Below are 26,978 nucleotides of genomic sequence, written 5' to 3' on the forward strand. Positions count from 1 at the left end.
TTATCTAATGACTCAAGAAATAATTCATTAAAGAAATGGGGATTGGGGTCCTATTTAAATAATGTGTTATCCCTGTCTCTCCTAGATATTAAATGCTTTTGTTTAACCCAGGCCTATCAATCTCCAAATAACCCAGAATTCAGCTACAATGGAGAAATCTGGGATGGTGGCATTCTTGCTTTCTCTGGATTTCTGCTTTCATTGATAGAACTATTTCTCCTTCTGAAATCCCAATGGCTGCCCTGGCCAGCTCTGAGGACAGCAGACTTGCTCAGAGTCATTCTGGTGCAAGGGATAGCCTTCTCTAGCCCACTGGATGCCTCTCTTAATATCAAGTACACCCACAGTAAGAAATTTAGGAAACATGAATCAAAGTTATCATATCAGAGGGACACTCCCCTCACCATCATTAAATGTGTCCACTTCTACTGACAAGCTGAAAACAATATGTAAAATGTCATTTGTGTGGCAGCAGCTTAGTGAGACTGCAGGGAGAACTTGGTGTGTGGCCAGAAAGCCCTGTTGTTCTCATGCAATGCCAAAGGCAATGTGCTGGGATTGTGAATGGGTGAGAATGTGACCCCTCACCAGATCCCAGATCCCGTGAGGGATCTTTCTGTTCCTCCTTTCTTTAGCCTCTGCCACAGTTTAGGAAAAGAAAGCATGGGACCATTCTCTTTAGGAGGTCTCAGATATCAGGGAACTATAATAACCACATTGGCAAAGTAATAGCATATACTATTAGTTACAGTTTGTAGACACCAAAAGTGGGGCACAAAAGATGGTTAGTCACAGGGCGGTGTCATTAAATTATTCAGTAAAAGTTGATACCAGCGGAATCAGCTTGTGTAGTTATGAGAACAAAATTCTGACAGGAAGTGGGGATGGGGTGGGTTAGGACACATTTCAGGAGGTGGATCATGTGACTGAGGAGAAATGGGAGGTTCCTAGAAAAGAGATGATAGATGTCTCATATGTGTTTTCTGAGATAGGCATCACACTCAAATCACAACACCCTTTTAGCCAATTTCTGCAGAACAGTAGGATTCCAGATGTCACAGGCCACACACAGGGAAAAGCCACAGTGAAACTTAGGAACCCAACCTCTCCTTAACCACAACAGCTCTCAAGCCTCCTCCTCTTTGTCCACACCTCTTCCTCCTACACTGTAATGTCTCTCTGGTACCCAGGAAAAGCTGTCCATTTGAGAAAAATGGGCCCATGTGGTTATAGAATGCCCCTCTGACTCCCAGACTGGAGAGGTTTAAGGTTCAGAAATGTCACAATAAGCCTGGTGAGCCTTGGCAATCTAGCATGTGTGAAATTTGATTTTTGAAAGACAAGATGAAGAGGACATGATTAGGGGCAAGCATTTCCTTCCATGAGTCCATCCTGGGGCAGCAGAACTAGCAGAGAAGAGTCCCCAGTCATCCCAGATCCCATGCTTCATTCGTTCAATACTTTGCACAGCCCTCCAAGGTTTCCAGACTGGCTGTGGAAGAGAAAACCAAGCCAGCTCTTCTTCACTTCATGGGAGAGACAGTGTGACGTACAGAAATCCTGGCTCTGTAAGTTTGGCAAGTGACTTAATCCTTCTTGGGTCTTATTGCTCTGTACAAAAGTGAAAAAAAATAATAGCTCCCTGGTAAGCTTATTGTGAAGATTAAATGAAATTACATAGAATAATCTCAGAGGATGGCACCAAACAGCAAGAGATGTTATGGGCCTCATTTTCTTTCTTCTTCCCACGAATGAATAAGATTTCAGTATCTCAAAGGAAATGACAAGCTCACATTAACTGCTGGGTTCACATGTGTGGATGAATCTGACTCTGAGGTTGTTGAAATGCTGGTAGAACTCTGTCTCTAATATCCCTCTGAGTTGGATTTCTCTATCGGTTTTAGGTTCTTCCAATAGTTTACCCATTTTAAGAGGCAAAAGGCAGGCACTTTTATCACTGTGGCCCCTGATCAAGTAAATACCCACAGACTTGAAGGAATTTTGTCACAGGATCTTTGTGCAGCATGGTAGAGAGGTCAGAGGTCTACTCTACGGCAGAACTGTGTAGCCCAGCACATCTGATACATGCTACTGTGATGGCCTACCCTACCCAGCCTCCCAGCGCCCAAGCCTGGATCTCAGTTGATGCTACTAATGGAGTGCTGGAAGTACTCTGGGGAACTGGGGGGAGGTGCCTTACCACCCATGGCTTGTCACAGAAGTTGTAAATGGACTCCAGTGAGTTGATGCTAGGGAGGCCTGCGTACTGCATGCCAATGACCAGGTGGCGGAAGTCCTCATTCTCCGCCATGCCAAATGCATGCTGTCGGATGAGCACAAAGTCTGGTCTGAAGGACCTGGTAAGAATACAGAGGCAGGTTTCTATTAAGTAGCGCCTCAAGTGACATATTTCCAAAGCCTAAGACAGCAGAGATGTCAAGGACCACCCAGTCCATGACCCTGGCGTTATTACTCCTGGCATTATTATTTATGGGGTAATAAAGTATCATGACTCTTTCCAATGGAGATCTGAGAACTGTGTTTCTGAATCTGTCCCATTCCTTCAGACTAAATGCTATCTTTTTCTAGCACAGGTTTAGAGCCCCACGCCTTAAGTGAGAGAGACTTTTCTCTGTCTTCATGGGGTGGTGTGAAAGCCTGAATCTCCTGTGCTTCCAGAGATGATGCTCAAGTCAAGTCCTGGAAGACCATACTACTACCAGATTTCCGATCTTAACATTCTGTTCACTTCCTTAAAGCTGCTCCTTAAAATAGGCAATGCCCTCATCAGGCCTCAGGAGAGCAAGGCACTACGCTGGCCGAGGGCAGATGCCAAAGAACTTCCCAATGTTGTTCTTCCAAAACGGACGCTAGGGAGGGGTACAAATATTTTTCGCAGAACTGAGGTTGAGCAACGGGGCTGCAGGAAGCACTTAGAGTACGGAATGTTCCCATGCATGGGAAAGCTTCCCTGCTTTCACCTCTAGCCAGCAAAGCTCCTAGCCATAGCTGCTTTAGAGGACTAGGTTGCCTGTCTTCATGCCCTAGCTTCAGAGACCTTCCCAGAGAGGCAGTTTATGGCAGCATCTGCCCCAAAGGCTCTGCGACTCCGCATTTGACACCATGTACAATGACCTACCTGGTCGTCTGCCCAGGCACCCATCCAACCCCCACCTACAGATCCAGCCCAACCCAACTCAGAGATCAGCTCTAGTGAGGCTAAAGGCGCTTTCCTCGGTCATTCAGACATTTTATTACCAAGATGGTATGATATCTGCTGAGGGTACTCTGACCTTTGTCCCAAGTTCTGGGACCTGATATGAAATCCAGATACCCCCAATAGGCCTTTCTTGTTGGACACTGAAGCCCACCTGTATCCCTGACATCAAATCCCAACCTCATATCCCAGTTATAGGAACAATTCAAGTTCCCCCATTGGCACCTGCCCTGGAGCCCTGCTGCTGGACCTTCTGTCACTGCCTGCCTATGTGTGCATTTCCCTGACACATTTGACCCATGGATGGAGAAGCCTGTCTATCCTGCTGTAGGACCACCCTAAGCTCACTTCACACCTGAACGGGCATCTGTTTGTCTTTCATTGTCCCTCATATTCCAGAAAGGGCAAGCCCACTTTCCTGATGTTAGGTCCCAGACACCCCCAGTCTGGCCTTTCCTGTCACTGACCCAGATCCTGTTAGACACAAGCCTCCTAAGTGTCAGGGTCCTGTGATTGAGGTGAGGAAGAGAGTGGTATAGGCCCAGGACCCCTCCTGTAACAAGACTTATTTCTGAAAACCTAAAGCAACATTAAGTTCCTGGGGAGAATGGAAACCATTTCTCTCATCTAGAATTCCTACTCCCTCCCTGAAGGAACTGCTGTGCACATATATCAATATCCCAGACTTTGAAACCACCACCTAGGTGCCCAGGACACCACCTGGCATGGAAATTCTCAGTACCTGGTCATTTTCTTTCATCAAAATGTCTATTCCAATACTTGATTTTCCTGTCAGACCTATTAGTTGTTGGTAATGAGGAATAAAGAGAGGCCACAGGATGAGTGTCAAAAGGACATACATCTAGCACAAGGCTTTGCTGCCAACTCTGAGTGAATCTAAGAAAATCGGCATAAATAGGATGGTCAGGTGTTTTAAAAGGCACCCAGTTTTCCAGGGGAACTATTTGAGAAGACAGAAGCACAAACCCATGTTGACTTGAATGAAGGAAGAAGTCCTAACAGGATTCAACTACCTCTAAGTGATTCTGTGAAACTTCAGGTTGTTTTCTCTGACACTGGAGTACGATTGTAACACACAGTGGGACTATCTCAAGTTGACTTTGAAACCACCCCCATCAAGTCAGAGGTGACAGCAACCCCAAGAACAGAAAGGCCCTTACCGGACAACCTTTGTGCCATTCCGGAGCACCTGCATGTCCACAGCGTAGGTTCCATCCGCATGGGCCACCAGGTTAAGCTCTGAAAATTCCGCCTGAAGAGTAACAGTACAGCAGTGAGCCTCAGTCCTCCACACAACAGCCACCACAACATCAAGCATTTATTTAATTTCTACGTATTTTCCATTAGATTTCACCCAATACTCTAGGAAACCTGTTGAGTCAGTTGGTAGAGATCACTATTCCCACCTACCCAAGGAGAAAACTGCCTGAGTTAGGTGACTTTTCTGGACTTTTCAGGAGACTCCCAGCGCAGCATCCTTTGAGCCTTTCTACAGGGACAGAATGTGACCAGTACAAGCATCTCCTTTCTCAGTCTCTTCATGAAAGCACCGGGTTCTGGGTTAGACTACTGGGTTTCCTCCTCCCTGTCCCTGACACAGTATGTCAAGCAAGGTACCTGTCCTGCTCAGGTTTCCATTTCCTCTGTCTCCAACACAGGGGTAGGTTTTTTTGTTTTTGTTTTTAATCAATCCAGAATATCAAACAAGTTGTTTTAAAAATGAAATATTAACTGGGCATGATGATGTACCTCTTTAATCTTTGCACTCTGGAGGCAGAGGTAGGCTGATCTCTCTAAGTCTGCATATCAAGTTCCAGGCTAGCCAGGGCCACCTAGTGAGATCATTTTGCAAAAATCAATCAATCAATCAATCAATCCATCAATCAATCCATCAATTAATCAATGTAATGATAGGCAGGAAAGTATCATAGTCTTCTGTAAATCCTAGCACATGAATAAGGAATACCTTCTATCATTACATAGAAAACATGTTATTTAAATAGGACATCTCCCCACAAAGGACCTAATTTTCTATTACCATGGAGCAAGAGGCAGAGGAAGTAAAACAAACAAACAGCCTTTCAAGCTCCCTATAAAAACAAGGGGATATTCTTTTCTAGATGCCCTCTGAAGTACAGCCTCAGGGTCAGAGTAGGCAGACAATGAACAGAAGACATGTACCCAACCAGAATTACACTGCCACCAACAGCATGGAGGTGTGGCCAGTATCCTAGGAAGATATTGCTTTAAGACTTCTTGGTTTGGGGACCCTGCATTGCAAGAGACCATGGAGAACCACACTGTTTCTGAACTGTTGAGTTAAGCAAATAACAGGAGGTGCAGAGTCGAGAGCCCAGTGAGGACACTGCACTCCACTGGCCAGGACTAGATTGTTCACTCTGACATGATAGAGGGCTGATTACCTGTTCCACCTTGATGTCATAATCTCCAAGGACTTTTTTGCCCCGAAAGCACTTGGCCCTAGAGAAAGGGAGGAGGGCATACAGATTAGTTTTGTGCAAGTGTTTGAACTCAGACAAGTACTCTCCCCAGTAAGAGTTCTATAGCAGATGAACCCCCAGACTGAGAGTCGGGAAACTTGGGTTTGGCTCTTCACTTGCTACTGTCTCAAGCAAGTCCTTTCTTTTAGTTCAGTTTACCCACCTGCAAACTAGTTCACAGTTCCCTTTCACTTTCAACCTGTTATGATTTAATCCCCCATATTACTCTCTCTCTCTCTCTCTCTCTCTCTCTCTCTCTCTCTCTCGTCCAGAAACAGGAATTCTCTGTGTTGTTCTTGGTAAAGACTATGTTAATCTGACATACCTCTTGGGTTTCCTTATCTTCTTTCTAACCCTGTGCTTTACTCCACGTATAATTGTCATTCACCTGTGGACTTTTAGGATTTAAAGAAATTGCTATTGGACTGAATTATATTTGGTTGAGTTGTTGGCTGAAGGGGTCCCATGGAGGTCCCCAAACAACCCAGACCAATGTTAGGACAGAGGATTGTTTTATGCAAACTGACAGGGGAGGGAGGAGGAGGGACAACATCCACACATCTCATTAAATATGGAGAGGTTGAGTTGGTGCCTCCATGGAGCCTCTACCCCTCTGTTCTAGTCTCTTTGGTGTAGGAAGGTACTCTGCAGGCCACTGAAAGAGAAACATGGACACCAACCCAGCCACAAAACCTTCAACCTACAGTCTGTCCTGCTTGCAAGATATGTTGAGGAAATGGTGGCTCAGCCAATGTCTGATTTAACTTGGGGCTCAATCCACAAGAGGGAGCCAGCCCATTCCTGACACTGAATGACCAGAAACTGGAGACTGGATAGCCCAGAGACCTAGGGTAGAACCAAATATGATAGGTCTAGAAAAAAATATCAGTAAAATGATTCCTAATAGTATCCTGCTATATTCATAGATCAGTGCCTTGTCCAGTTGTCATCAAGGAGGCTCCCTCTAGCAGTAGATGGGAGTTGATGCAGAGACTCACATCCAGACTTGTGGAAAGAGAGTCTAAATTGGAGGTCTCCATTGCTTCCCTCCCCTTGGAGCTCAGGAAATCCCTCGGATGAGGCGGCACAAAGATTGTATGAGTCAGAGGGGGAGAACACCAGGAGAACATGGGCTACTGAACCAACAAAGCAGGGTCCATATGGGTTCACAGAGACTGACGTGGCAAGCACAGGACCTGCACGGGGCTGCACCAGGTCCTCTGCATGTATACTATGACTGTTAGCTTGGTGTTTTTGTGGAACAGCTAACTGTGGGAGTGGGTGTATCTCTGACTGCCTGCTTTTGTGACTCTTCCTCCTGGTGGGTTGCCTTGCCCAGCTTCGGTATGAGGGCCTTTGCCTTGTCTTACTGTATCTTGTTTTGTCATATTTGGCTGTTGTCTCTCTGAGGCCTGCTCTTTTCTGATGGGAGATGGGAGGGAATGGGGGTGAGGGGAAGGGGAGGGAGCTAGAAAGAGTGGAGGGAGGGAAAAATGTGGTCAGGATGTATCATATGAGAAGAATCTTTCCAAAAATAATAAAAGCTGGAATCAAAACTAAAAAGAAATCACTATTAACTCTTGATTTCTTCATACACACACCAGGAAAGCTGACAACCAAGGCAAGCAACTGCAACTGAGCATAAAACTTATCTTGTGTCACAGACACTCAGGAAAATGAGTCAAGCTGAGTCATGCTGCTCAGTGTCTTCCCAACCTACAAGGGTTGAGAGGAACTTCACCTTGATGCATTAAGGCATTAGAGCTGTGTGAGGAGATCACATTTTTGCAACATATTTACATTCCTTCTCTCCTGGCCTCTAATTTTTCTTCTGTCTGTAGGATTTTTCTTCTCTGCTCATTTAGCCTTTGTTCTCTGCTTATAAAAAAAAAAAAAAAAAAAAAAAAGCCTAGTTACCTGTGCCTACAGGCTAAATCATGCTTGCTTTTTTCAGTGCTCTACATTTCCAACTGGCTTATTTCATTGGAGATTTTCTAAATCTCTCTTCAAAATAAAGGAATAAATTGGTATTTCATTTGCCATTGCGGTCTAGGAGCTGCATGCTAAGAATATTTTTGTTTAATTCTCATAATGACAGACCAGACAGGGATAAAATTCTTTAAAACAAAGGAATTCAGGATTCACAGGAAAAAAAATGACATTTCCAAGGTCATTTGGCAAGGTCAGTGCAGCCACGAAGGACAATGAGTGCAGCGCCCCCATTCCAGACCGCACCATCTCCCTCTGCTGATCTGCTCCCCCCACTCTCCCACACTATGGAAACTGACTGACCATGTGCACTGATTTTTTTTTCCATTTTTCTTCTTCCACTCAAAAGAGACTTAGTGATGCTATGAGTACTTGTCCCACTACAAATACTTCCTATCCTGGTTCCTGTCAACTTACTCAGGATGAGGCCAGGCTATTTCCTTTCGCTCTATGGATTCTGGAACAGACCGTTCTAGGAAGTTGTCATTTGTGCTATCCAAGTCCCTGGCCACCCTGAAATTGCTCCTCTGAGGCACTGGGCCATCCTGGAGTTGGATCACTGAAGTCCAACCCCCCACCTCTGCCCTAATTTCTTCCTAAGTTTCTCATCAGCTTCCTCCCAGGACCCTGATCAACATTCACAGCCCAGCAAGCCCCTCAGTCAGGGTCCCTGTAGCACACGTTACTCTCTTAACACTTCTGTCTATGCATGGCACTGTCAATGTTCTGCAGATACTGACTCTCGGTCTTTTGCTCACTATTTTAACAAGGGAGAAGCAGAATCAATGACCTACAAGACAGCTTTTCTTTGGTTGTATGCCTACATTGCTATCTGAAGTGCTGATGCTGCTCCTGCCTTCATGTCTCAAATAACTTTTCTTTAAGATTAGCCTCAGAGACCTCCACAATAGCCTTTCATTCTTTATGAAGATTAGCATTTTCAAAGTATGTTCTTTGACACATTAGTGTCTCACAACTCTGTAAAAGAGCCAAGAGAGAGGATGCTTGCTGTCCATCAGACTTCTGGGGAAACAGAAACTTCAAACAGTTCAACAGCATGCAGACTCACAGAAGACATCATAAGTTAAACTGAGAACTGAAAGTTTGCATCTAGATGCTCACAGCTGCCAAGTTTTCTAACTTGCTCATTTATTTTGTGGGTTTTAAACAGTGATACTGGGGTATATTTATAGATCTTGGCTGGGTTTATCTGCCATTTCCTGCACCTGCCCATTGACCAAATTGGCTAATGGCACTGTTTTCATGCCCCAATGCTGCAAGCTATCCTAATGCCTTTTCCTTAAGGTAATTTGTCCTGTTGGAAATCATAGTTTGTGTTTCCTGGCCCAGGGTCATTCACTTTTCTTGGCTAAGCCACAGTATCATCTTCATAAAAAAGCCAAGATGGCAGCAAATGAAGTACAGAGCCCTCTTCTAGAGGAGAAACACATTCATGAAGCAATTGGCCCTTAGACATTCTGATTCATTTTCTAGAAAAAAAAAAAAACATGGAATAAGTTCCATAAGTTGCTAGCAAATGACAGAGACTCCCTGAGCTTAAGAGGGCACTAGCAAGAAGCAGTGTGCTGGGATCCAGAGGACAAGCTCCGCAGCCCCAGTCTGGGGTGTCAGTGCTGGCTGTAGCCTTCCCAGGCTATGTGACCTTTAAGAAAGATCCTACATTTAAACAAATAATAACAAAGTTATTTATATGGCTAAACCATTCAACCAATCTGTACTCATAAGAACATAAAAGGGTAAAAATGCAAATGTTCCATTTTCCCATTCATCTCTTATCATATACAATCCATTATCATTCCCAGCATGCCCTTCCAGTGGGGTAGGTGTATAGACACGACTGTATGTTCTAAACATACACATATAGCATCTTGCTACAAAAACTTTTGAGCCTTAATTTTCTCTCACCCAAGAGTGTGTCTCAGTGATAGTCTTTTTAGCACACAGCAGTGTGCTTGTCTTTGGTGGTACATGGTTTACATTTTAATATACATACATGGAACAAATGCTTTTTGTAGAATTTCTGATGCAATAAATAGACACAGCCACAGTTCTTACAGAATTATCAAACTGCTTCCTACCCAAGAAAAAGATTATATCACACATGCTCCTGTTTGAAAGTTTGGGAAATCTACTTCACCTATCTTGGTTTTCCCATACTGCCCCTTGTATAAGATGGCAACAGAGTAGGTACTTAGCATGGACTTTCTGATTGGCAATCTTATAAAATAATCCAGACTTATCCCCCGCTGTGCTCAACCCTAAACAAAACCCAAGATGTACATCCTTTGCAGCATGGTCTAAAAATATCTGTGGTGCCTGCATTGTCAATTTCCCCCTATTGTAACATTTTCTTAATACTCCTAGCAGCTGAGGATCCATGTGAGTCTAATGCCTTGCAGTTTCCTTAACAGACCAGGTAATGAACCATCTCCCCTTATTGCTAAAATGAGCAGAGGCATCTAGATATAACTCTTGTTATTCAAGGAAAAGAATATCTTTAGTGATGCATGATGGGTGGGAAGATGGCTTGAGCCCAGAAATCTGAGACCAACCTGGGCAACATATTAAGACTTTATCTCAAAACAAAAGAAAATGAAACAAATGTGGGTGGAGGAGCTAATGACAAATTTAATAATTAGCAGTAAAAACTAAATGTTTTATGTATTTTATCATATTTAATAATATCTGACCTCCAGATGCTATGAAGGGATTGCATTATGGAAGTAATATAAGAGAAGTTAATGGATATGTGTGAGTATGGTCAGAACACATATACATGTGTGAAAGTTTCATAACCGAACTATTATTACATATAATTAATATGTACTCATTAAAATAAATTTTAAAAAGGGAATAAAATCAGAAGTGTTTAGAAGCTCTGAAATACTATGGAAATGTGAATTACTGTAAGAAAAGACAGCAAATATTGTTTACTACTAATATAACCAATGTGATTTCCTCATCTTACAGACTTTTACCATATGTATTGTCTGCTTATGACACTAGGTTCATAGCAGCAGCATCTAATATTGCCTTTCAAAGTCACTTGTCTAATAATTGGATGCTCCCTACCACCCCCCCATCGCTTAAGACCATCCCTTGTGTATATCCTGGATTCTCAAATTTAAAATATTTACTATGTTCTGATGTGTGAGTGCATGTTCTGAACTTAGGCTTGTAAATTATAATCACATGTCTTAAATGACCAAATCCTTCATCAGCCTCTGCACTTAACAGGCTTACAATCAGGTATTGCTTACTGTCTGAAGATGTTAGGAGTGATGGTTTGTAGAGGCCAACAGAGAAAACCAGAAGCCATCCTCAGGGCTGAGAGGACCCTGTCTAACTCTGCAGGCCTACATATCTCTTTTCACATGTGCCAGTTCCAAACTGTCATGTTTTTGTCCCTACCCTTCCACACAAGAAAACATGCCTTCAAACTCTACCTACAGTGGCAGACAGAGGCCAGGAAGCAGCCTAACGTAAATCCTCCCCAGATGACTGAAATTTGCACAAGGACCATACTTCAAGCTGAGAATAATTTCTAATTTCGTAACTGTAGGCTCCAGTGGGCACATAGAAGACTTTCCTAGAGCTTTGGAAACAGCCAAGGACCTAGTAGATGCCTAGCACTGGTCTAGAAATTTATCTCAAACAAAGTGATTGGTTCAGTGACTCTATCCCAAGCCTTGTCCTTTTGAACAAGCACCTCAAGCCCTCAAAGAGTTTGACAAACTGGAAATACAGCATTCCTATACACACACACACACACACACACACACACACACACACACACACACACACACAGGAAAGGCAGCCTGTCCTGCTGAGTTTGTTAGCTCCTTCTGCCACCTACTGGACAGATGTGCCTTGCAACTATAACTTACTGTTTGGTGAGCACTAGTAGTACCTCCAGGATCCCAGTTTGGGGTGGAGGATGAGCCTTGAGAGCTTGGGGGTGGAGCAGTTGTCTGGCATAGCCAAGGCCCTGGGTTCTAGTCCCAGCACAACAAAGCAATAGTATTGGAATTTTGTTGTTTTAAATATTTCTTTCTTTTTTATTTATTGTGAGGTTGGGGTTGTCTATAGCCTGCATGAGTATGTCAGAAATGAACCTGTGGAGTCAGTTCTGTCCTTCCACCTTGTGGGTTCTGGAGATCCAACCTGTGTCATCAAGCTTGATAGTGAGCACCTTTTCACTCGGAGCCATCTGAAAGTTTGTTTCTTCTAAAAGACACACATCTGCAGAGATCCCGCACCTTGTAACACACACACACACACACACACACACACACACACACACACACACACACAGAGAGAGAGAGAGAGAGAGAGAGAGAGAGAGAGAGAGAGAGAGAGAGACTGTAGTATGTCAGTAAATTCAGCAAGAATTTGCTGAGTAGCTAGTGGTACGTGAAGGGAGGGAGTGGTGGTATATTAACAGTTGCCAGGCAGATAAAAATGTCTACAGAAGACCAATACCCATGAGTGATTGCTAAAGTTCCTTACAGGTCTTAAGATTTCTGACTAACAATCACATCTCTACTTTTGAATCTTCTCTTTATAAGTAACATTTAAAATGCACAATCACAACTGCATAAAAACAAAGGTTCCCATAGCTCAGAAAGTTTTCTCAACCTCTAAGGCAGGTAAATGCATTTCCTCTCATCGGTTAGTGAGAAGACAAAAACAACTATACAAAATGGTGGTGCAGGAAGTATAAAGAAGCACAAACAGGCACCATGGGAACTCAAAAGAAAAGGCAATTCCAGTTCCTTCATTAGAGAAGTAGGGAGAGGCTCCACAGAGCCTGAATGGTAGACAGCAGGAACATACCACGTAAGGAAGACACAGATTGAAATGCAAAGGCAAAGGCCTGGAGGCTTGAGGAAGTAAAGTAGTACAGCTCACTTTGGCTTAGCAGAAAAATGGGCCCTCATATGTCAGGTTGAGTATGTGAGACTTAAGAGCTAGCCAAGACTCACTCTCTCTCTCTCTCTCTCTCTCTCTCTCTCTCTCTCTCTCTCTCTCTCTCTGTGTGTGTGTGTGTGTGTGTGTGTGTGTGTTGTGTGTGTGTTACACACATGGCACTGAAGGAGGCCAGAAAAGGAGTTGGATTCCCCTGGAGTTAGAGGTACAGGCAGTTGTGAACAGCCTGATGTTGGTGCTGGGAACCAAAGTTCCACCCTCTGCAAGAGCAGCAACTACTCTTAATCCCTAAGCCATCTCTCCAACCCCTAATAAAGGATTAAATTTTTTGCTGTGGAAAATTTTAGCCTCAGAACTCAACACTATTTGCCAGACCTTTACATTTTTGTTGCTAGGACTGTGATTTAATATTTGCTTGTTTGTAGACAGTATCTTAGATAGCTCAGACTGGTCTTGAACTCTTGATCTTCTTGCCTCTGCCTACTGGGTACTGGAATTAACAGTGTGCACCACCACATCTGGCTTTGGTTGAATATTTCAAAGAAAGAAACATCATTTCTCCTGCCAATTTTTCAGTATTACCTTTACCTGATAAATGATTTAATTTTATTATAAAATAATATTCATGAACTTGCCATGTCAACCATAAAATTTAACAGCATTACTTATACTCACTGTGCTGTGTAAATGCCCCATTACACATTTTCACAACTTTTCATCATCCCAACCAGAAACCATCCCTTTACTCTTTCTGTCCTGGGAATCTCAAATCTATTCTTTGTTTTCATGGATTTGCTAGCCTCAGATAATGGTAATGATTTTTAGGTATAAGATTATGTTATCTCATGAACAAAATGAATAATTTTATTAACATCTTTACTGAGTCTACATTCATGTTTTCCCAACTTCTTCCAAAAATACTCTCAAAGACTTTTAGCAGTGAGGTAGACATGATCAGGTGAGTCCAAGATCTGAGGAAACACTTTGAGACTGAAGGGACTGAATCAGGGCTCAAGAGCAGCTGAGAGCTTCTGCTATCCCAGACCTCAGAATGTCCTGTGCTATCGACACTTAACAAACCCACAGTTATTGCACAGCACTCACCTCACAACTTAGTCATTTGTTTGAGGCCTAGGAACTTAAGAGACTACCTGGGGTATGACATTGGCACTGAAAGACAGGAGTTAGGGACATGAAAGAAAGTGACACAGAACTCCACTGTAGATGTCCTGGAACAGAGATCAAATGAGTCTTAATATAGCCAGGCAGGGCCTTATGTCGGTGAAGAGATTATTAACTCAAATTTGGATTGGAATCTAATGAGTTTCTTTCAGTACATGGGAAAATTCCTGTTGTGGACATTTGGTTTAGGAATAAGAAATTAAGAACAAGAAGACACTGGCACAGACCTGAGTGAATGCAATGTTCAGGAGTTAGTATCATTAATTCTGTGATTGAGTCATTGTATCAAACACTCTGCAAGGAAGGAGATGTTTAGATAGAGCAAGTGGCATGACAGCTTAGTCAACATTCATATAAATGATTTGGAAGAGAGTGCATGGGGAAACTGCCAAGTTTGCAGATGGCATTCAGCATTTCCAGGGATTAAAATGCCAAGATGATTACGGATAAACTGAACGAAGATGTGCATGTGGGCAGAAAAGTGGCAGAGGAGTTTTAATGTGACTAAGTGTAAGAAAACACATTTGGGGGAAATAAATCTCAGAATATTAACCATTGTTCAACCACAACCTGGTAAAGAAGCCCAAATGGCAGAAAACTATTCCTTCAAGATAATGCCTGAGAGGTGTCACCACAATAACAAAAAGACTGAGAGAGAAATGAGAAGAAAAATGTTACCAACAGCAAGGATACTGGGAAGTACACACAGAGGGCTTCTCCCTGCCAGCTCCATCTTATACAAGCTGCAGTAGTCAGTGATACAGAGTGTTGTGTCTTCTGTTCTACACCAACAACACTATGAAGGTGGAGATGGTAAAAGAAAAGAAACCAGTACAACAGCTCTGGTTTTAGGAAACTACAGTAGTAATCTTTCTTCAAACCAAAGGAACGAGTGTGAAGGAGGGAGAAAGAATGGTGGATGGCTAGATGTCACTCACCCCAACCAAAATTCATCCTCATGATATTTAGTACTTCCTATGGCAAAGCCACTGTAAGGAGCTTGTAACCAGGCAGGCAAAGGTTCTTCAGCCAGGCCATTGCCTGCCTGGAATGAGATTAAGATAAAACCTTACAACCAGGAAGGCAAAGGCCTGGATAAAGAAAGATTCAAAGAAAGGGAGTATAGGCCCACTACCCAGCCATTGTAGATAAGAGTGAGAATGTGTGGAGTGTGGCAAAGTGTGATTAGCAAGATTTAGCAAACTATTTAAGGGACCAGCAGAACTGGGAACTCTATGTCCTGGAGCTCTCCTCTGCTAACCTGAAACAACCAGTCCATCACGCTGAGTGCTGCCCATTCTGAAACCCGACACCACTGGGCCCTCAGGCGACTCAACAGCCTGAATTCAGAAGAACAGAAGAGCCCCCAACCTGTGGGCCACTGCAGGAAAGGTACCCCCTCCCCCATCTGTGGTTTTTAGGATTGTTTGCTTATGCTTGTGTGTTACTTTGACATAAGTGTGAAGTAAAACTTTTATACTCAAAACCAACTCGCTGAGTTTGTCACTCCTCCCAGGTCAAAACCTGGTAAGGGCTCTAGACAGCCACCCCAATGTTACTGATTTTATGGGGAATGAGTGTCCAATGAATTCACTGACTTGTTTAAACTTAGAAGTTAGTGGGTGTCACAAGCTATTAAAATCAAGTGCTTTGTTAATGGTCATTTTAGAGGTTGGACATCTCTGTCCGACAGGCTGTGCAATACTCATTTTTGTATCTCCAATGCTTGTTCTACTGCTTGGCATAAAGCAGACACTCAGGAAATGCTTACAAGGCCACAGAATTGGCTGCAGCTCCACATCTGGGTATTAATACCAGAGAGGGCAACCAGGCTCAACCTGACAGAGTCCTGTGACTAAAGGCCACTGAGTACACACACTTAGTCCTTTTTCCTAAGTTTATTAAATTCCTTCAAGTGCTCTTCAGGAGGCCTTCAAGCCTGAGCCAACAGATGAGACCCCTTTAGAAAAACAGCAACCACAAAGCTCTGAAAATAATGAATTTCCAAGTAAGCACCCAATTGTGACTTCAGTTGGGAACAAATCAGTTTTCCTGAACAGATTTTTCTGAAGGCATCTATTTTGGGGAATAATTAAATGATGCAGTATTACAAGATAACAAGATTATCAAAATTAGGGAAAAAATTCTATAACTCAGGAGAACACATGATAGGAAGATTGGATACATTTGTTTGTAATTATAGTGGAGCTACAGAACAGAATGCTTTGGAGTCATGGGACACATTCTCTTTCCATGACTGGCTTACATAATTAAATCAGGCTGCTTTGATATTGAAGTAAAGTAGGCCTGTTATCAAGTTTGCTTTGGGAAAAGATCAGGCAAATACAATTTTCAAATGATAGGGAATGTATTTCATGTGAGATAAGCAGGACTATTGGCATTGAGAAAGCTCAGGTTTACCTTCTATGGAGGGTCACAAATCATGCCGACAGTCATTGTCTCTATCAGTCACATTTCTATCCCTCAACAGCAATCTAGACACAGATGCTCTTCACAGTGACACACACTTCTCCATTTCAAACTTGGGCCTGGATAAGTGAATTAGGCAAAGGCACCCTTTTCTTTGGGTGTTTGTACAGGACACACTTCTAGGGACACTTGACTTGGAAAGCAGAGTTGGAGGCTATATTCCAGACAGTTGTACAGTGAAAAGCCTGCATAAGCATACATAACAGCCTCTGCTTAACGTACAGTTACTCACCTATTATTTCCCAGTTACCACTACGGTGCCCTGTACTCGGCAAAGTCATCATCCTTTAAGGTCCCTATTTCTTCTTCCTACAGTCATTTCTTTTTTTCTTTGCAAGCCTAGTATGAGAAGCTGGAGAGATGGCCTTGTGGCTGAGAACAGGCTGATCTTACAGAAAACCCAGGTTCAGTTCCCAACACCCGCATGGTAGCTCACAACTGTCTGTAATTCCAGTTCCAGGCGATCCAATACCTTCTTTTGACCTCTTTTGGCACATGGTGCACAGACATACATTCAAGTCAAACATCTATACACATAAAATAAAATAAATCTTTTTATTTAAAGAAAGCCTAATATGAAACCCATCAACTTGTCATTTTAAGTAGACACAGACTAGTGTTACTAGATAAATTTCCTCCTTCCTACTATATCATAGAGCTTATACTTCCTATTGTTCAACAACTCACCCTCACTCACTGCTACTTTACGTGAAGTACACCTATGACAGATAATTTCATGTGTCAACTTGAGTAGGGCACTAGGTGCCCAGCCATTTATTTAAACACTATTTCTTAGCATGTGACAGTGGGTTTGGATCAGATTACCATCTGAATCAGTAGACTACAGAAAGCACATTGCCTTCCCCAATGTGGCTGGAATCACCTTAAAGCACAAAATGACTCTCTGCCAGACCGTCACCAAACTGCTTCTAAACTCAGGCTGAAACTTCTACTGTTGGCTCACCTGGGTCTTCAGTTTGCTAACTGCAAATCTGAGGACTTCTTAGTCTTCATACCTGTGTAAGCCAATTCTATTTCCCACCTTGGGAGAGAGAGAGAGACAGAGACAGACAAAGAGGAAGAGAGAGACAGAGATAGACATACCAACAGAGATGGGGACACAGACAAGAATAAAGAACATTATAGCAAGGACCTTGCTGTTGTAGGAACTGTTGTATGTATCTCATGCCCATCTCAACCATATGCAAAAAATAAACATTTACAACGAACATTTACTTCAACATATGGCAGAGCCAAGCTCCATTTTAATTGTTTTTTTTTTTTTTTGCTTTGTTTGGGTTTTTTGGTGGGGTGGGGCTTGGCTCTTTGGAACAAACCCAGGGCCTGTGTGCTAAGTTAGCACCCCGTCCTGAGGTACAGCCCCAGTCCTCAATGTGCTATTTCCAATACAAATCAACATGGCAGTTATTGAAGAACTTGCATACTTTATTCTCATTATAACAAGAACACAATCTCCTCTCATCTTTTTAAGAGAAAATTCTGCTTAGGGGCTTTTTACTTATTATTTATGAGGAACAGGCCCACAGAAAGGAAATGTTTGACTGGTTCAAAATCTAACAATAGATCTAAGTCTAATAGCACACACCTGTTATCCCAGCACTAGTCAGAAGAGGCTAGAAGATCACAAATCTGAAGACAGTGGGAACTAAACAGAAAATCTCTGTCCCAAAACAAAACAAAAACCACCACCAAGAAGGCAGGATGTTGTTCATCTTGCCCTGTGTTAGATCCCCACCTTAGGGGGAAAAAAATCTAACAGAGGCTGACCATGTTCCCCTTACATCCCTAAATGCTACCTCTTTACAGCAAGAATGGCAATTCTCCCCAAAACCACCAAAGTTGAACAGAAATCCTAAATGAAATAATATGATGGGTAAACTGAGTCCTGACTCCTGTTTCTAGTGCCTATGAGACAAGGACCAGAAAAGTTTGAGCATCGCAGAGTGCTATAAAGCTGGCTCTTGGGCTGCTGAATCACCAGAGCATGATTCACAGAGAAAACTGCAAGAATCAGGGCGCTCTCCTCATGCTCTGCTCTCATTAGCAAAGGAGGCTCGAGCCTCTCCTTTCTCAGTCCAAGTGTAAGCTGCAGCAGCTGGCATCGTCAGCCCACTCACTAGCATAGCTCAGCAGAAACATCTCCAGATCTCAAGACAAAAAATGTTTTGAATTTCCAAATCCCAGTGCAGGTGGCACATTCCAGTCCACAATTTTCCAACTGGCACTACTTCAGGGGGAAATGCTGTTGACCAGAATCGGTCCTTAAAACTTATTGTGGCACTCTGGAATGAGACCTGGCACTGTCCTAAAAGACACATGCCACAGCTCCCCAGATGCACCTGAGTATAACAACAGGAAAAGGAGAACATGTTTTAGATGCTCTCTTCTCGTTTTCATGGGCAGAGAAACTGAAGCTTAGAGGGGGAAAGTGGCCAAGATCACACCATGTGAATCCTGTGGGGATGCTGGTGTAATGGGAAGCTCATGCCAGCTATTGTCCTGGCTCTCCTCTTTGTCAACCTGTCCTTACTTCTAACCACTACTAATGATCTGAAATAATCCTCACACTCAACAAGCCCTGAAGACTAGTTTTAAAAACCAACTCAATCCTGAAAATATAGTCCCTTTTAGTATCTGCATATATTTATTTGAAGAGGACTATTTGGTACTGTTATAATGAAATATATTCTATAAACCCCTTACATATGATAATTCTCATTAATTCACTCATTCAACAAAGATCTATTAGATTAGGCACTTATTATTGACTCAGCTGTATGCCAGGCACTGGGTAAGAGAAAGGAAAGGTCTCACCTAGCTCTAACATAAAGAATAAAAATGAACTGATATCAACAGAAGCACAGTGGATTACCTACACAGAACACATGCACTAGAGTAGAGTACATTAAGCACAATGAAATCAAACAATGGATAGTATTTATGATGTAGTTAGTGCTGGTTTCAATGCTAAGTACTTTATTCACCTTACTCAATTTTTCTGTGAGAACTTATGGGGAGAGAGCAGCACCTCCCAAGTCATTGCTTCAAAAAGAAAAACTTTTAGCCAAGTGTAGTGGCATATACCATCTCTGTTAGTGGAAGGCTAGCCTGGTCTATGTAGGGAGACTGTGCCAAAAATAAATAAATAAAACCAACAATAACATCAACAAATAGAACCTTTAAAGGGTATCCATTAAAAAGTCACAGAACTTACTAGTGTTTTCTAAAATATTCATGTTTATGCATGTTTCCATTTATTCAATATTTTAGAATAAAGAATTGTGCATAAGAACTCCCATTAATATTTGAACAGATATTTCTAAGGAAACGTGATGAAGGGTTACTTAGGCATGCTAGTAGAGAGAATCAACACCTTTAGGTATGGTCTGATGCCTTTCTGACCAACAGGAACTTTTAAAACCATTAATCTTCTTTTTCCTCTTACAGTGTCTTTCAATAGAAAAAAATATCCCAAGCTTTAGATTTTCGTTAGTGTATATTAATTGACCAAAGCAGTGGATTCATTATGGCATTTTCACACTTACTTGTATATGCCACTATGTATATAACATGGCATTTTCTTTATCCATTGGTGGGCATCTAGGCTGATCTGATTATTGTGAATAGTACTGCCACTGTGTTGTTTTGAATGAAAATGACCCCTATAGGCTCACAGGGTGTGGCATTATTAGGAGGTGTGGCATGGTTGGTATAGTTGTGGCCTTGTTTGAGGAAGTATGTCACTGGGGTGGGCTTTGAGGTTTCAAGTGCTCAAGCCAGGCCGAGTGTATCTCTTCCTGCTGCCTGCTGGACTGAATGTAGAACCCTCAGTTACCTCTCCAGCACCTTGTCTGTGCATCCCCATGCTCCCATCATGATGACAATGGACTAAACAGCTGAACCTGTAAGCCAGCCCCAGTTAAATGTTTTCCTTTATAAGAGTTGCCATGGTCATGGTGTCTCTTCACAGCAACAGAAACCCTAACTAAGACAGCCATCAACCTGGATATAGAAATATCTCTATTATACAACTTAGTTTCCTTCAAGCATACTCGGGAGTGATATAGCTGGATCATATAGTAGTCCTGTTTTCAATTTTCCTGAAGAACCTGCCTATTGACTTTCACAGTGGCTGACTACTTCACATTACCACCAAGAGTGTACAGAGAGATCCTCCCTCTCTTTCCTTGACCCTCACCACATCCTCACCAGTATTGGTTGTTGTTTAAAACTTTTTCTCTTTTTCCTTTATTTCTAAGGCAGAGTATCTCACTTTGTATCCCAGGCTGGTCTCAAGCCTTCAATCCTCCCATCTTGACCATTGGGGAATCTGAGATTATAGGTGTGTGTCACTACACCTGGCTTTAAGATCTTTCCTTTACCAGGCTCATAAACAACTCTCAAACTCTTGAAATTAAACTTTTCAGTTTCTTTATAGCTCAGGCATACATACACATGTATATTTTTCTTTTCCAAAATGAAAATGTCTCACTAACATCCCTGAATGGACTGGTGCTCAGTATATATACTAGGCTAGCCTAGAACTTCTGATCTTTCTCCTCTGCCTTGAGTACTAGGATCGTAGGTGTATGTCACCATGTCCAGCTATATTAAGTACTTTAATTTTTTCTTTATTTTATCAATCTTCTTAGGTAAATATTTCAAACTCCTTATGTTCATTGGGGAGCTGTTGCTTAATAGATAAATAGATCCAGTTTTCCAAAATGAAAATAGTTCAATATGTGATACAGAAAAGGCATCTTAGTGTCATTGACAAAGTACTGCAATATGAAAGTGTAATTCTCAAAGCCCTGATAAACAGGTATGGTTATGGTGGCATGCAGGACAGGCATGTGGCAGTGAAGCAGCAGGGCAGTAGACCAAGAGGGAGTTGCAAGATGGAGCCAGGTCTTCGCTTCTTGACTTGCCAATGACCGAAGGATGTGTTTCTATAGACTAGAAAGTAAGTTAGTCTATAGATTGTAAAGTGAGTTAGTTGAAATTTGGGTGACAGTGAAGTAGAAATCTTGACAGTACTCTCATTAAGGTAGTTATCTTCTAAAATATCATTTATTCCCTAGGCTCCAGATTCTGTTCTTTGAAAGTTTTCCTAAAACATACATGAGGTCAAAAGTAGGTTTGTTCTTTATATCATCAATCCTTGCATGTGGCCAACTTCACTTGACGATCTAAAGGACTCAATGAATTATCTCTAACATTCCTCTGTGGGAAACTTAAAGCCAGCTCATCAAATCTGCTGTACAACAGTCATAAAAATGGCCATCACGAGAGTTACGGGACTGGGGGTTTCTAGTTTCACTTTCAGACTGGGCTAAAATTTCCCAACATGAAACTTGTTTGGTTCTGGACCTATCTACATAAGACTTGTCAGCTTTTTTCTTATCCACACTCACCATTTGGGAACAGCAAACAGGCCCCTTTGAGACTTCTTCATGTCTTTAGGCTATACTATTGTTCTCCTCTCAAACATTCCTCATATGGTAAGGTTCTTCGGTCTAAGCTTGAAGTCTCCTTTTCAGAAATGCTAGGCCAAGTTCTCAGACCATAATTAGAATTTAATGAAACTTTCCTGGATGGTTAGGACAGACTTGAATAGGGCAGAAATTATTAGAAGCTGGATAAACCTGAGTTCTTATTCAGTGTAGCTTCCTCTGGGCAAATTATCACTTAGGGAAATATGGCCTTGGAGAAATGCAAGTCTGTTTATTTCTTTGAAGTCCTGAATTGTAACCAGACTCAGCAGAAGCTTTTTAAATTTATGAGACCATTTTATAGCAGGCCTTAAGGTTGGGGGAGTGAAAGTTAACTAATTAGTACAGAATTTTCAACCAGGTACACAGTTTCCTTCAAATTTAAGTCCATTACTTGCCAAAAGCTAGTACGTTTTTCAAGCATAGAGAAATTTTTAAAGAATGATGGAACACATACCTGTTTATTCACAACCCAGCTTTATCAGTCTTACTATTTTTCTTTATTTTCTTTTCAGATTTTTATAAAAGAAATACACCATTAAAGCCCACTGTTGGGATTCCTCACACAGGAATCAATGGCAGTCATTCACCTACATGTGTTTATATAAAAGTATCTGAACCTACAAACTGTATGTTGCTTGTTAGGGAACTTTGTATAAGTGGTATTTGTTATTCTGTATCTACCTTTCCCACTAGTGCTACATTTTCTGACATGATGTATCCATGTTATTACATAAAGTCCTGATTCATTTCTTTTTAATGTTTTAAGCATATTCCAATCTCTCCTCCCAATGAAAGATATTGAGGCTCCTTAGCTTGTTTTGGTAAGTAATGCTAAGTTCATCTTTCTCCGCTTTTTTTTAATGATTTAGCAATTACACCATTTTATTTCTATTTTTTATGGTTATCCGTTAGTTCTAATACATGCATACCTTGCTTACCTAGGTGTCTTTAAGCAGTTCTCCTTTCCTCCCTAGTCTTAGAATAAGATTAGTCACTCTTCTTTGCTTCTCTTTCTTCTCTGTCACATACTATTATTGCTTGACATTTTAATCTTTTTATACTCTGCAGATTCATTGTTTTTATTGCTTTATATAGTCAAGATTTTTCTAAGTTTTGTTGTTTTAGATCTATGCATATTTAATAATTTCTATGTTAACTATTGCTATTTCATGCTATTACTTCCTTTTGTATTTACTTCCTGATGATAATTATTTTTGTATATTAATTTCAGAAATTAACTATGAAATGTCAGTATGAAATCCTTACCTGTCTCTGTTATATTCTCATTTTTGAACGAAGTTAATGGGGCTAGAATGAAAGTTCTAGACTGACTAATTTTTTTTTATTTTGGCTTTTCAACACAGGGTTTCTCTGTGTAGCTTTGTAGACCAGGCTGGCCTCAAACTCACAGAGATCCAACTGCTTCTGTCTCCTGAGTTCTGGGATTAAAGGCATGCGCCACCACCACACAGCCTTAGACTGACTAATTTTTTTGCTCTCAATATTTTGGCCTTGTATCACAGTCTAATTGTTATTCTTCATTTGGGGTTTCTTCTGTCTTTGGATGTTCTTAATGCCTACTTACATGATTGATATTCTGTGGTTTCAGTGTGTCTTGTCAAAATGTGGCCTTGTTGAATCCTTGAAACCAGATGTACATCCTAATGCCTTTTATTGGTTTTGGAAAAACTTGAGCCTTTACTTCTGAATACTGTCTCTTTCCTTCCTTTTATTACTGGACATACATTGAGAGTCCTAATTCATCTTCCATGTCTTATTAATCTTGATTTCCTATTTTTCTCTTCATTTCATCACAATTTTAGCTTTAGCTTCTTGGTCACCAATTTTGTCTTCACTAGACTTCACTCTTTGAAGAGCTGGGGTATAGCTCAGTGATAGGAGCTATACCCTAGCATCCACAAGGTCCAAGACTCAGTCCCCAAAGCAGCAAAAAATCACAACAAAGGAGAAAAACAAGCAGGAAAAATCTTGTTTAGGCAGCCTCTACAGTTCTGTTTTTCTTTTCATGTGTATATGGTGTGTATATGTATATAAATGCTAAGGCACACATGAATCATACAGATGTATGTGGAGGCCCCAGGTTTACTTTGGGAGTCTTCCTTGTCTGCTTTTCTATCTTATTCCCTGAGGCATGGTCTCTCAGTCATTCTCAGAGCTTGCCTATATGGCTTTACTTGATAGCCAGCTTGCTCTGGGGATCTCATCTCTACCTTCTGAGGCTGGGATTACAAGTAAACTGCCTGCTCACTCCACATTTATGTGGGTTCTGGGGATCCAAACTTTCTGCTAAGCTATCACTGGCTTAGCATATTTTAAGTTAAAAAGTGTTGAACTTGTGGGACCTCCAATCACCCATTCTGTATAAATAAAAATGAAAATAGACTTGGGCATATGAATTTCTATTAAGAGCACGAGCTTATACAGACAAGTTTCTCATGTACATGTATAAATGAGAGCCACCATTTTATTAAAGGTCTCAGTTTTTCCAAAGGCTCAGTTTCCAAGACTCCCATCTTGTGACAACTCAGGTCATTATTTCCTATGTCTTGAATTAGTATTAAAAGCTAAGCCCTGAGGTTACTAAAGTAGAATATCTTTGTCTAATCTTACCACTCAGTCTGTCTTCATTTCCAGCCCCCTGGATATGCTCTAACTTTCTTGCAAACTCATTCATGGATTTCAAAGAACAATATTTTTTTTATTTTAAGTTGTTAGAATTCAGTAGTAGAGGATTTTCAGGTTACTGAGTTTAAATGATTGTCAGCAATAGAAAAATTTCTGAACTGCAGATAAGGTTAATTCAAGAAGTTTTTATTGGTTGGTCACTTACTGTGATGATAAAAATTTTATGTCTCAATTTGTCTAGGTTATGGTTCACAATTACTTTGTTAAACATTAGATGTTGTGGTGAGGTATTTTGTAGATATGATTAGCATCTACAATCAGGTGACAGTAAGTAGAGGAGTTAACTGGTAAACATGGCTACAGATCATCTAATTAGTTGAAGGTATTACTGAAAAAAAAAATCAGGTTTCCCAGAGAAAGGGAGACCTCTACTGTATGTCTGTAACACAAATCCCCACCTGAATTACCAGACTTCTGGTCTACCTCACAAGTTTGAGTTTCTAGTCTGCAGCTTTCTTCAGAGGATTGGATTTGCCAGCCTCCACAACCAAGAGAGTCAGTCAGTTTGTATATCTATCTATCTATCTATCTATCTATCTATCTATCTATCTATCTATCCATCCATCCTATTGTATCTGTCTGTGTGGGGAATCCTAAAGCACTTAACAATGAACAATTCCTTAAGGGGAACAAACAGATCATTATCTTTCACATCCCTATGCTCACATGGATTTTAATCTACTAGTAAATAAATAACTATTAAAATGTAGAATACAACTCAAAACGCAGTAATAAAAATTATTCATTCATCCCTTACATATATCCTCAGCACTAGCTATGAGTAAGATGTTTCTGGGTGGTATAAACTGAAAGACAAGGCAGAGGTTATCTCTCTGGGAGCACTGAATAGTTTGGTACACAGATAAAACGCAGGGTGTACATTGGATCATAAGAAGAATCTAGCCAAGTTTGGGTAGGGGAGGACAATTTGAAAAGTGATGCCTAAGCCATCCTAAATTTAAATAGGACTGAGCCAGACAAAAGTAAAGGAAAAGAGTAGAGAGAGACATTCTGGGCCAACAGCCTAGAAATACTAAGCAAGAAGACATGAATAAAGATGCTGTGCATAAAACACAAGGAGGGAAACAGTAGAAGACAAAGGCTACAAAGTTAACCAAACAACACAGGCTTATTGCTTAAGTTTGGAAATTGAGATTTTTCTGAAAAAATGGAATATAAGCATAATCTGGAAAGATGTGTATGATTTTGATGGGCAGGAATGAGGAGGAAAGGGCAGAGTACAGAGTGCCTGGGAGATGCATGGGGTGCAGGACTTAGACACTAGGGATAAAAACAATGAGACCACAGAGAGCTCTGAATGATGGCCGATTCTCAGAATAGAGGCTGGAATCTATTTCCCTCAGGGAGTGGCTAGGGGCCTATGAAAAACAGAAGGCAATGAGGAAATTGCGGTTATAAACACCTACTACCTCCAAGGGCTTGGAAGATCCCGAAAAACACACCTGGCCATGGCATTCAGCTTGCTCTGAAAGACACAGCCAGACTGGCCAAGGGACAGGAAACATCTGTGCCACCTTGACCTGCCTGAATCCGCTCTCTCCCTATCCTTCTTGGCACCACAAAAACTGGGAGCAGAACAAAGGCTGAGGCAAGCCCCGGCCTGGGTCCCAGAGAAAAACAATAACAAGAGGGGGCCAACCTGATCTTCTACAAGGGAAGGAGCGGTAGACCCTGTCAGATTTCATCAAGGAGAATACAATAAAAGACTCATTGTTCCTGCTTCCTCCCCTTGGGAAATGAAGCTCCAAGCAGTAAATTGTGGTTAGGAGAGCACTGACCTGGAAAGGAAACCTGGGTTCTGATCCAGATCCTGCATGGCGCTAGCATGATGTTTGCACTGGGTACACCGTCTCACTTTCCTAGGCCTGTTTCCCATTTGGACTAAGAAGGAGTTAACAAGACTGGTTGCTCTTAAGCCATGTTCTATGGTGCCCTGGAGTATCTATAACATGTTCCAACCATAGCAGTCCCATTTTTATATACAGGGTTGTTTCTTTGAGGGAATGGCAACAGCAACAACAAAAACATTGTTTTAAATGTGAAACCCTTCGAAGCATCAGTCATTTGTGGCTGTGGTGAGATCAACAGACCTGACTGACTATACAGGAGCTCAGACAACAGAAGCAGGCATGAGGTAAGAAGAGAAGCAACACACTTGGACAAAACACCAGATAGCACAAATCAGGCAGTGGAGTAGCCAAGCCTTTAAAAGGATCCCACAGGCTTTCCGGACACAAGGTCAGTGAAGTCAGACAACCTGAAAGGTCACTGCAGAAAGGAAGCACTGCTGGAAAAAAAGAAAAAAGAAAAAAAGAAAGAAAAACTGTATAATAGGTTTAAAATTCTGCCCAAAATCCCCCGACACACACACACTGAAAATAATGA

The 26,978-nt window shown here is 41.6% G+C and overlaps 1 protein-coding gene across 1 annotated transcript in view; it reads right to left on the minus strand.

Annotated features, from left to right (window-relative positions):
* Positions 1-26,978, minus strand: part of Syn2 (synapsin II) — a 151,682-nt gene that overhangs the window by 43,688 nt on the left and 81,016 nt on the right. The window contains exons 3-5 of the mRNA XM_035448559.1: positions 5,662-5,719; positions 4,399-4,490; positions 2,201-2,357 (exon numbers count right to left, since the gene is read on the minus strand). Coding sequence (XP_035304450.1) covers positions 2,201-2,357; positions 4,399-4,490; positions 5,662-5,719 — 307 coding nt within the window. The remainder of the gene's footprint in view (positions 1-2,200; positions 2,358-4,398; positions 4,491-5,661; positions 5,720-26,978) is intronic.

This window comes from Cricetulus griseus, chromosome 8, assembly GCF_003668045.3.
Source record: "Cricetulus griseus strain 17A/GY chromosome 8, alternate assembly CriGri-PICRH-1.0, whole genome shotgun sequence".
NCBI lineage: Eukaryota > Metazoa > Chordata > Mammalia > Rodentia > Cricetidae > Cricetulus > Cricetulus griseus.